This window comes from Aotus nancymaae, unplaced genomic scaffold (genome assembly GCF_030222135.1).
Source record: "Aotus nancymaae isolate 86718 unplaced genomic scaffold, 86718_ANA_hifiasm-v0.15.2.pri h1tg000014l, whole genome shotgun sequence".
Classification (NCBI taxonomy): domain Eukaryota; kingdom Metazoa; phylum Chordata; class Mammalia; order Primates; family Aotidae; genus Aotus; species Aotus nancymaae.
Window position 1 is genome coordinate 61,178,513 of NW_026988425.1, and position 12,362 is coordinate 61,190,874.

Consider the following 12,362-nt stretch of genomic DNA (forward strand, 5'->3'; position numbering starts at 1 on the left):
ATTCTGAAAATAATTTCCATATCCACAAATTTTTGTGTGCATACTTGATTATATCTTCTATATAAATTTTGCATATGAAATTATAATTCAAGTATATGTGTGTATGTGTATATTATATGTACATATATATGGACACATACATTTATATATGTGTTTGGACACATACACATGTAGACCTACTACATGTATGTATATGTATGTGACCATATATGGGTGTATTTGTATATATGTTTTCATTCTCCAAATTGCTTTCCAGAAATTAGTAGAGAATACTTACTTCCCTGTGCCCTCACCAACATTATTATCTTTTTTTAGTTTTTAGCAGTGAAACAGGTAAAATTGATACTTGAGTTATGTTTTGTTTTGTTTAGACAGAGTTTTGCTCTGTCACCCAGGCTGGAGTGCAATGGTGTGAGCTCAGCTCACTGCAACCTCCATCTCCCAGGTTCAAACAGCTCTCCTGTCCCAGCCTTCCAACTAGCTGGGATTACAGGCACCCACCACCAAGCCTGGCTTATTTTTCGTATTTTTTAGTAGAGACAGGGTTTCATCATGTTGGCCAGGCTGGTCTTGAACTCCTGACCTCAGGTGCGCCACCCACCTCTGCCTCTCAAAGTGCTGGGATTACAGGTATGAGCCACTGCGCCTGACCTGATTGATGTTTTAATTGCATTTTATGATAACTAGTCAGAGTTAACACTTTTCATGTCTGACATTATATTTATACCCCTAGGCATTAACATTTCTTTTAAACTTTTTGTTGGTATAGAACTGATAAAACTTAATAGATATAGGTACTAAAGCTTGCTTGAGAACTCCTTGACTAAATAACTTCATGTCCTCCCTGACATATTGTCTTCTGATGTGTGGAATAATTGGAATCGATCTTAGCAATGGAAGGAAATTCTGTTTGTTACAGAAGCCTGTGATTTCTACCTCTGTATATGCTCCCTGTATGGTACTTTGATGGAAACTCATACTTCTCATTTTAATGGCATAATTTTCCATAACTTTAGATGTTTGACCTGGAAAAAATATTCAAGAAAAGAAGAACAGATAAATTAACCTTAATCTTAAATTACAGAAAGGTCTTAGTGTCAGCTACGAAAGGGCTAAATATAACCATGCTGACCCACTTAAACCAAATTGACACTTCTTATAATTGCACTATAATTCATGCTCAAGAGCTGTATAAAAAATGATGCACCTTAGACCCAAGCTTTTGGATCAAGAAGCACCTTGTCCTTGAAGTTAATTCCAGATTGAGCGTCTAATGCAATGATTAGTAACTGGGGTTCACTGTTACCATCAAAAAGGATTTAGCATTTCATACACAACTCGTTGTGTATTTATACATAAATGCAATTCATTACATATAGTTTTTTTTTTTGAGATTTTGAAATTTGAAACAATAGACCTGCCTAATAGGTACAGCTTATATAGATAATGGAATGGACTCATGGACCCATGAAACTGAAATTGAAATGGACAGAAAAAGCTTTTTAAAACACATAGAGTCTTTAAAATATTAGGCACATAGCCCTTTGTTATTACACATCTTTCTAACCTGGACCAAATCCATCCTCATTATATTCCTTCCCCTGCCTACCCCTTCACCCCCAATCCTTTATCTTTTCTTTCCTTTCTTCCTTGGCTTAATATTCATCCCAATGGTGGTAGTGATGGTTTAAAGATGAGGGAATAAAGCCCCTGCCCTCAAGGAGCTCTTACTCTAATAGGGACTGATAATGTGCACAACCTATTTGGATTTTGATACAGTGCAAGAACTCTTTCATGCAGGAGCTCTTATGAGCAGAGCCCAGTAGAGGGATATCTAATTCATTGGGAAGCAGCGGCTCCCCTGAAGACTGCCTAAAGTGACAACAAGGTTGGTCTTAAAACAAGATAGGAGTTAGGTTTTCTGTTTGTCAGGTGATGCACTGATCTCCAAGTGTTGCTCTCTACTTCATAATTGGATTGCTGTCTGGGCTGGAGGCCAGTGCTCCACGTGATTTACTGATGGATCTTCTAGACAGCTGTTTTAGAATGGAGAGATACACTTATCTCTGGATCTTGCCCAGTAGTATCCTTCTTTTGCATGACCCCTTCATCCCTGTAAGGATGCCATGCGTTTTCCGACAGTGCATCCAGCTCTTCTCCTACAAGGTGGAACTCTATTGGGGGACTAAGCCATGGGGCTTCTCCCAGGAACTTCTGCTTGAAAGTCAGAAGATAGAGTGCTGGAGTGTGCTTTCAAGACCTGATTCTGCACCTTCCCTAGGACTGTGGGCATATGTATTCTACTCTACTTATCAATCATACATACCAAGAAGTCACTCATGGCCTCGGGAGATAAGTGCTTCATTTCCCCTATCTATGCCCTGGCTTCTCTTAGATTTTGTTAAGTTTTATGCTAATCTTTTTGTGTTTCTGATTTTCGTGGGATCCAGAGAATGCCTGAGAAAGACCTTGCATTCTCTTCCCATTCTGACCAGTCTTCAGCCTGTCCTTTACTTGCTTTGGACTGTATCCTTCATACCACCTTTGGGGATTGCATAGTTCTTTGCTAAACCTGTCAGGAAATAGAATTCTTATTTTGTTTCCTTTGGTTTTTTTTTTCCTTTTCCTTTTCTTGTTTCCAGGTTAATGTTTTCTTTATTTTACTCATTCACTTTAAAAATCTGAATGTCTCTTACCCTGTGGTATTATTTAAAAAAATTTTTTTTGGGTATTTTCCAGGATGGTACAATCCTGACTCTTAACTGTCTAAGTTTTCAGCATTTAGACATACCCCTACAAGTTAATTTTCATCTATCTTTTTATCTTCCTCCATATTTTAGCAATATGAGTGCAAATTTGTTTAATAACACCAGAAGCGCTTTCTGTGAGCCTGTTCCTCATTGATGTAACTTTCTTCCCATTTCTTTCTTTTTTTTTTTGAGACAGAGTTTCACTCATTGTTGCCCAGGCTGCCGAGTGCAGTGGTGCGATCTGTGCTCATTGCAACCGCCACCTTACAGGTTCAAGCTATTCTTCTTCCTCAGCCTCCCAAGTAGCTGGGACTACAGGCATGGGCTGCCATGCCCAGCTAATTTTTGTTTTTTTTTTTGTTTTGGAGAGATGGGGTTTCACCATGTTGGCCAGTATGGTCTCGATCTCTTGACCTCATGATCTAACCATCTCGGCCTCCCAAAGTGCTGGGATTACAGCCATGAGCCACCGTGCCCAGCCCTTTCTTCCTGTTTTTATCCCAGTACTAAACTTTATTTCTTGGGATGTACAAATGGATCACAAGGATTGCTCATTCAGGACAGCCAGTTTGCAGTTCACAGTTCTAGTCTCAAACTCTCAAGACTGCATTTAGAAAATGATCAAAGTGGACTTGAAGGTGTGGACAGCCTTGGGGAATTTGTCACTTCTAAGTACTCTGAAAAATGGGAATGGGAAGAGGTCAAAGTTAGTTTAGGGCAAAATCCTTAGACTAGGCCAGGGTCAGGTGGAGTGCTTATGAAATCTCAGCATCAACCCCATTCTCCTTAGTTTCTTATTGGGGATGGCCTCATGGCTCGAGTGTTCTGCACAGGGAGCTAACAGCTTTGCAGACTTCACGTCCACACTAGAAAACTGAGTCTTTTCATAGAATCTAAGTTCAAGACAAGACTCCAGGCATATTATCTTTTAATATTGTTCTATGTGGACTGGATAAAACCCCTTCTTAAAGGGTCTGGGCCAGCAGATGGGCAGTAGACAGAATTCAAGTCAGGAAAAAGGACCTGGCATTTTTTTTGTATGTGGAAGGCGAGGTAATAGTGAAGGATTTGACCCTTTCTTAAATACCTATTTATTCCTAAGCGTGCATTTCAGCAGGATGACAAGCTTATTTTTCAGTTTCATTTACCTTATAAAACCAATGGCTGACAATATCATCCTGATTAAATGAATGAAAGTTTTGAATCACACAGCTTGTCTATTGTTGTATAGGCTTAGTTGTTACACAATAGAAAATCTGGCTGAATATCTGTATATTGATCTAGACCAGCTATAGTCTTAAGAATTTCTGGTCTGGGCATGGTGGCTCACGCCTGTAATCCCAGCACTTTGGGAGGCTGAGGCAGGCAGATCATGAGGTGAAGAGATCAAGACCATCTGACTAACATGGTGAAACCCCATTTCTACGAAAAATACAAAAATAGCTGGGTGTGTTGGCACGCATCTGTAGTCGCAGCTACTTGGGAGGCTGAGGCAAGAGAATTGCTTGAGCCCAGGAGGCAGAGGTTGTAGTGAGCTGAGATTGCGCCACTGGACTCCAGCCTGGTGACAGAGAGAGACTGTCTCAAATAAAAAAAAAATAAAAAAAAAAAAGAATTTCCAGTAATCTCAGTTCCCTTTTTGTTCTGCAGTTGAGTTTTACTGCAGTTGCAACTGTAGTTTCTGCCCATATAATTATTTTGTAGGAAAATGTCAGTAGTTCTGACAATTTTAATTCTTGTGTTCGCTGACTGTTCTACCTTCTGAATCATATGTTCCCAAATCAAGTCAAACAGGTTAGAAGACAAGTCACACTTGAGTGTCACATCTACTCTTCATGAGTGTGGGAATGTATCTGCCACTTTCACTCACTATATAATTCATTCTGGCTCCTCATGTACTTAACCTATTTTTATTTTTTCAGTTTGGATACAACCCAAATCCTCCCAAGCCTTCTAAATGCAAATATATATTAAAGTATCTGTAGTTAAAAATACTCATGTCTTTACCCATTCCTTTGAGAATTTCTGTAGAGGCTTTCTCAAAATGCAAAGAGTAGAGGTAGTAATAACATCTGATCCTTGCAGATTGGGGTATTTGTCATTTAATCAAGAGCAGAAAAAAACATTTTATATCACTGATTTATCCATTTTAGTTGCTTTCATCTTTATAGGTTATGCCCCAATACATGGGCTTTTCTAGAAAAACTATAGAGCATATGAGAGTTTTGGGAGTTACTGATGTCCTAAGGTCTTCAAACCACCTAGAGGTTGTGTTCTACCCACTGTATCATCTTCAAGTTATCTTTGCTCAAACAGCTCTACAGAAAATCCACTCTTGTTTCAGCTCTTTTCGTCTTTGGATCCAAACCCTCTCTAGCATAGTTCTTGTAGTTTCACATGGCTGTATTCAACTATTGCTCGTTCCCTAAATTTTTTCTTCTCTGCTTTCCACACAGAGTTCTTCAACCCATAACTTATATAGCACAAGTTCATGTCCACCTTGATTACTCTTCTCTGTGCATCCTATCATATGTAATTATCCCTCTTGATTTTGGATACCTACAAGTGAGCACAAAAAGTTATTATCTGGGCCTACTTTTAGGAGGGGACATGGGACTCAAAGGGAGTTCCCTTTGGGTTTGATTGTGACATTTCTTATAGCCATGTAAAGACCAGAGGAATGTTAGTCCTGCTATCTTTTCAGCCATATGATACAGATAAAAATAAGTAAATAAGAGAAAGCCTTTAGAATTTAACAACATCTTCATGGTATTCTTAAATTCAGTATTCTTTGAGAAAATCAACAGATCTACTAGTACTAATAGTTGCAGTGCATCTTAGGAGAAATAAGAGATACCTGGGCTTCTGAAGTATCCATTCAAAAAGGATATTAAATGCCTATATAAACCCAGGAGTTGTCAAGTTCTGAAAATATGGAGATCAATAAAATGTGGCTTTAGCCTTGAAGAACTCAGACTAATAGGGAAGACAGCAGTAAACAGTCAGTTATATGCAGTGTGATCAGCGCCCTGGTAGAGACATGTTGAAGACCCTAGAGAGTAGAAAGAAGCACATTGTGGGGTGTCCTCTGCTCCAGTCTTATGTCTGTCAGCATAGTGTTCTTTTAGCGTCTGTATACTGCCAACATTTATGTGCAGTGTGTGTGTAGACATTGCATGAAGGGGTTAATGTATGCTGTCTCCTCTTCATTTATGTATATCAGCTTCTTAGACGTTGGTCCTATTATGGACCCAATATTGCAGTTGGGGAAAATGGGAAGAGATTTAAGGTCATAGTAAGTGTTGTATCCAGAATTCAGACCCATGATTTTTGCTCTTACAGTGCTCTGTATCACCTTTCTCAGAAGGAGCCTTTATCTGGAGCAATGGTTCCCAACCAGGGGTGACTTTTCCTCCCAAGGAACATTTCACAATGTCCTCAGACTTTTTTTTTTTTTTGAGAGGGAGTCTTGCTCTGTCACCAGGTTGGAGTGCAGTAGCGCGATCTTGGCTCACTGCAACCTCCGCCTCCCGGGTTCAAGCAATTCTCTTGACTCAGCCTCCCGAGTAGCTGAGACTACAGGCACGAGCCACCACACCCAGCTCAAGCGTCACTCTTGTTGTCCATGCTGGCATGCAGTGGCGCCATCTCGGCTCACTGCAACCTCTGCCTCCCAGGTTCAAGTGATTCTCCTGCCCCAGCCTCCTGAGTAGCTGGGACTACAGTCTCGTGCCACCATGCCCAGCTAATTTTTGTATTTTTAGTAGAGACAGGGTTTCACCATATTTGCCAGAATGGTCTCCATCTCTTGACCTCGTGATCCACCCGCCTTGACCTCCCAAAGTACTAGGATTATAGGCATGAGCCATCGTGCCTAGCCTCCTCAGACATTTTTAATTGTCAGCACTGGCATCTAGTAGGTAGACATCAGTGATACTGCTAAACATTCTCCAATGTACAAGAAAGCTCCCCAAACAAAAATTATCCAGCCTAAAATGTCAACAGTGCTGAGATTCAGAAACTCTGCTCCAGAGCACAGGGACTGTCTTTTGTGTCAGCCTTCAAAACATCTTTTTCAATACTTAGAAACATTTTTTAAAAGAAGAGCATGGGGAAAAAAATGCTGGACCAAGCTCATTAATATCTGGTGCAGTGTGTTTTGTCACTTAATGTCCCTGAACATTTGTGATAATGTCCCAAATGTAAAATTGAGAAAATAATGGCTTCTTTGTCTACCTCTGTGGGTTGCAAGGATCTGTGAAGGCCCTGGAAGAATGCGAGGAGATGATGTATAGGAAAGCTTTGGAGGCGAAACATCATCCAAAACTCTTGGAGTCCTTGGCTGACTAGGAGAGGGCAGACCCGAGAGGAAATCAGTTTCCTGGACCTTTGAGAGGAGGCTGTGTGTTAATTAAAGGCTAGGACGGGACGCGTACTTCTCCGACGTGCTCCAAGTTGTTCTTGAGATCACAGTTCCCATCATGTTTTCTCTGGAGGGAGTGAGTAGATAATTGGAGGTTTTTTTTTTTTTTTTTTGTCTTGTCTTTCTTCTTTCTAATGTAGGCCACAATAATTAGAGAAAAAAGATCCCACAGCAGGCTTCTTTTTGTTTACCCCACCTACCTTGTTAGTGGACAGCCCCTCTACCTTCTCTTTATCCTCCAATTTTTGTAAGCGAGTTTGTTCCTAGTATTTACTGGATGGACTAGGCCATTTTTAGAGGTTATTTTTGCTGAATATATATTTTTTTGATATAGTATTTCTTGCCATATTACACCAAACTTAAGACAGCTAATTTAAATTATTTTTTTCTTTATGTACTTCACACAAACATTCATAGATGGAGGGAGATATTTAAATACCATGACTTTCTTCTAAATGAATAACAAGAACATTGATTCAGCCCCCCTTCATTCCGTCCTTTCAAGGTCTAACGTACTTGAAGGGGCAATACTTATAGCATTTGCCACAGAAATGCCAGGTAGAAATACCTAGATCTGTAGTTGCCGGCCATGAAGCCAAACAGGTGTGCACCATGGTCACTGATGGAACAGATGTAAACTCATAAATTTAGTTTACTGAGGTTTTCGGTTACTGTGGCTTCCCGTCCGCGTGCTTTTCCTATACAACCAGCGGCGTCCGGGCAGAGGAGTCACGGTGGACTTCCCCGGCTCCCGCGGTGAATCACAGGTTGGCCTCAGGTGCGCTCTGCACACACCCAGAGCCGCCTCGGGTTTCTTTATTTATTTCGGGGACGGATCCATTCCAGGCTCCGGGGCAGGGGAGCGACGGCGGAAGCTGCGGGGCTGTCCCGGCGCCTGCTGGGGTCGCACCGAAGCTGCCTGCTCTTTTTCCCGTGAGCCCCTGCTCCCCAGAGGCGGCTGGGGCTGGTCGGGGGAGCGGGGACGCTGGGGGTTAGGGGCGGGCGGGTGGGAAGCTGGGGGCGCGGCCACCAGGCTGGCCAGGGACAGGGCCCTGCCGCCGCCTCCCTCCAGCCGGACCCTGTAAAAGTCCACAAAGGTGTCAGGGTCAAGTCCTCCAATAGGCCCATTTTTAAAAAGTGCTTTCAAGTTTCCGTTTCTTCAGGAGGGGAGGGCAAGAGCAGCCTTTTCTATTCAAATTCTTTTCCTTGTATGTAGATACCAAAGGAAACTCGGCACTGGGCATGTTCGGATGTGAATGGTTTTGCTGATAAGCAACAGCCTCCGGAACCAAAGCCTCAAAATAGTCGTCTCCCCCGCCCCCCGCAGAAGCGGCGAATGGTATCTGCCAAACAGATGACAAAGTACCTCGGACTGAATCCCACAGACAGCGTTTTGAGCAGAACGCACGGCTCAACTCTTGTAATTACTGTTTATAGCTGGCCGAGGCTGACTAGGAGAGGGCAGACCCGAGAGGAAATCAGTTTCCCGGACCTTTGAGAGGAGGCTGTGTGTTAATTAAAGGCTAGGACGGGACGGGTACTTCTCAGACATGCTCCAAGTTGTTCTTGAGATCACAGTTCCCATCAGGTTTTCTCTGGAGGGAGTGAGTAGATAATTGGGATTTTTTTTTTTTTTTGTCTTGTCTTTCTCCTTTTTTTTCTTTTCCCTCTCCTATTTTGGTCGTATGGCCTTGAACCCACAGTGAATTGAAGAAAGCAAGAAATGGATATGTCTGACCCTAATTTTTGGACTGTGCTCTCAAACTTTACTTTGCCTCATTTGAGGAGTGGGAACAGGCTTCGGCGAACACAAAGGTAAAAACGCGGGGATCTCTGCCTGGAGAGGGACTGCTTTCACTCCCCAGGGGCCCTCAGGCCGAGCTGCCTGAGCCTCTCAGGAGCTGGGGTTTTGTGTATTGGGTGACACTTTGAAAAGTTTATGCCCTGCTAGGAGACGGGGCAATGCTTCAGGTATTTCATCGTCCTTGTGGTTTCCTGGGTAACCCTGATAAATGTGCTGCTCGTAGTTTTTCTCCTTTTGAAATGTGGATAATAAGACATTTCCTTGTGAGAGGTGGGGAGAGAAAAAGGGAAGGAGGAGGAGGAGGAGGTACTTTGTGTAAGTCTGTCCCTTTGATTTGATCGTGTTTATCCATTTCATTCACCCAGATACTGAGGCTTCTGGTACTTTTTGTTGAGCCCTTCAGATATTCCTCTCTATTAAATATTTGACCTTTCTAAGATGCAGGATAGCCCAGGTTAGCTATTCCATACTATCTGTGGAGAGACAGAGCTACATAACTTTGTCATTTTGATTTTTCAGTGGTTTGCTGGCATTTATTACTGATACAGGACTGGCCTTTTCATTTTGTAACATATATTTGACGGAAAAGATGGGGAAAGAAAAAGAATGTTAAAGTCAAGATGAGGCTCATGCCACAAGTGACAGGCAGTTCCGAGAGTCTGCTGACACTTGCATTGAGAGACTATGATTTTAAAGGAGGCATTTCTCGCCACATCTGTGTCCAGCACAGAAAAGTAGGATTGTTGTGGTTTTAGAGGGGGCACACCCTCTGAGTTGTGTTAATACTGATAGTTCGTTTTCCTTCAAAACTTGCCTTGCATGTACATGTGAACATGCATGAGAGCAACTGTGCAGTCAGATAAACAGGATGCAGCCTATCAGATTTGGAGCTTCACAATCTCTGTGCTTCAGTGTTCAAAGAACCCAAGAAAATGGCTCGTTCTTTTTTTGGTTATACCTATAACTTTTTGTAGTATAAATGCGGATATATGATACTTTGGAAAACTTACTTTTTCCTCTCGAAATTTATCATGGTGTTTCTTACATTTCAGAAACATCCTGGAATACACACGTACACTGTTTATATACATGGGTGCACACACAAATCACATGTGCACCTGTGTGTATGAGAGAGACATCTGGCAGGTTTCAAAGTCATGTTTGGTTTTTGATGGAGTTCAAAGTGTTGATAGCACTAAACTATGTTGGATTCTGTAGTTGTGCCTTTTAAATAATGTGACTATTTAAATAATGTTTTTCTCGTTCTGCCATATATGATCAGAGACCCTCTCTTGTAGTATTGCTCATTTTTGTTCAAGTTGTATCAGCCATGCACCAAATCTCCAAGAGAAGTAATAAAGTTGAACAGAGATACATGCTATATATGAACTAGGCCACTGCTCCTCATAGTGGTAATTCGCATAATTTCTTACTATTTCAACTTGACAGAATCCCTTAAATATTTCTGAGTAGTGTGTCCCGGCGCAGTATAGCCTCTACTCTTACCTGGAAAGAGTTCTTAGAGAAGTCTGTTCTGGCATCACATGTGTGTATCTTAACCTGTAGAGCAGTTGGAGCCTTTCTTCTTCCTCTCTACCTGTTGACAGTAATACAGAGAGAGTCAGATGCATGAGGATTCTCAGGCTGCTCTGAGCCTGGCTTTAGGGCAGTATCTACCCAGCCTGAACACTCCAATTCAGACAGCTCACACTGACAGAGAACCTAGGTTCTAAGGTAACCTGAATTCTTCCCAGTAAAATGGGAGAGCATTGGGTGAGCTGTTTCCACCCCAAGTCGTGAACCCGTATCTTCAGTTTGGCAAAATAGAGAGGAAAGTGGATTTTCTTCTCTCTTTTTTAAGAGTAGAGGTTATGACAGCCTATTTGTTACTGGAGATTTTTAGGTTTTGCAGTTTGGAAATAAACACCCCAAAGATCATCTCTATATCCATCGAGTCACTGTCTGTCTCAAAGGGCTAGCATTGCTTTATATTTATTACGTAGATTCAGAAGGGCAGGTGTTCTCATCTCCAGGGCAGTGTATGTGGCTATTGCATATCCTGTTATACAGTGATCAATTCTGGCTCCATGTCCTTCCCTAAGGACATAAAACATGTGCTTACATTGTGACTGCCCCTTTTGGGATGGATTCCCCTTAACTGTTCTAAATCCTGTTTCCTTTTCCTAGTCTAACCCCATTTCTTACCTGGTGGAGTAGTTTGTCTCCTTTCCAAAGGACCTTTCTGTTCCCACATTGTCCTGTTTGCCAGCCTCAGTAAGGGCATCCCTGGTGTCCAGGTGAGGACGCTTTGTTCTCACCATCAATCAGATATGCCTTAACCCTTGGGATATCTCCCATGCCCAAACTTAGTTCCTTTCCTGCATACTTGCTGACTTCAGTGACAGACTGTTCATTTTGAATATTTTCTCCCAGCTGTTTGTTCTGATTAACATTGTAATCCGGAGGACTTTATCTTAGCTTTTACTTTAATATCAGCTTCTTGCTTCTATCAAAGAGTGAAATTCAGCTTTAAGCCTGTGAATGAGCATCTTAGAACTCATAAGGATAGAATATTTGTAGCACTTCAATAAGAGCTTGAATGGTTTCAGACTTACTTTAAACCTTAAACCTTTATTATGGTAGAACTTGTCGTCATGGAAACCTTTTGGTTTGCTACATTACATTTGCCATATAGTCCAATGTGTTGCTGGTTTGTTAGTTTGTCCTCTCAAAGAAAAATATTTAAGGTTTTTCTTACAACTCACAGCCCTACTTGCGTGTGTAACTTTTGGGGTTCCTAGGGAAAGAAGCCTACAGACGTACTCTCAGGCCTAGATTCTCAAAGATGGCACAGTACTGATGAACTGAAAGACTGTCCCTTGTGCTACATCCCGAGCATGGTATATTATGCCCTTCATTCTTTTTTGTCTTGACCACGGCAAACATGAGATTGTTGGGATGCACACTGGCTTTTTTCTACTGTTTTGCTGCAAAGCTTACATGTTCTACTGGAAATAGTTCCTTTTATGTAACTGGTTTTATCCTTCTCTCTCTTTCTCTCATTTCCTCAAGGTAGTCTCAATACAGCCATTCACCTGCTGCTTTGAGGGACAGAAACCTAGGCTTAAATGAACAGACTTTTTACACCAAAATTTGTTGTTTTAGACTGAAGTAATGGTTGCATGTTTTCGAGATTTTCAGTTTCCTAGGTCTGTGGCTGTCATTCATTGAGGATCCTCTCACAACTCAGAACGGAAATTAGCTGGCCAGCATTCATGTCACTGCTTATGTTTATAGCATCTTTTCTTTGCCCATTGGATTAAAAACTTTTGGCGGAAGCAAATCAAGCTTCTCTTTTAATTATATCTGCTCTCTGTCACACCTT

General features: G+C 41.7%; 1 protein-coding gene across 11 annotated transcripts in view; it reads left to right on the forward strand.

The window, feature by feature from the left end:
- Positions 1-12,362, forward strand: part of MAST4 (microtubule associated serine/threonine kinase family member 4) — a 564,457-nt gene that overhangs the window by 388,911 nt on the left and 163,184 nt on the right. For 2 of the 11 annotated variants that reach the window (XM_012462237.3, XM_012462241.2), the window contains exon 1: positions 8,295-8,988. The exons of the other annotated variants lie outside the window; for them this stretch is intronic. In XM_012462237.3, the coding sequence (XP_012317660.1) occupies positions 8,897-8,988 (92 nt within the window). In that variant the 5' untranslated portion in view covers positions 8,295-8,896. Of the gene's footprint in view, positions 1-8,294; positions 8,989-12,362 lie in introns of those variants that run through there. 11 annotated transcript variants of the gene reach the window in all.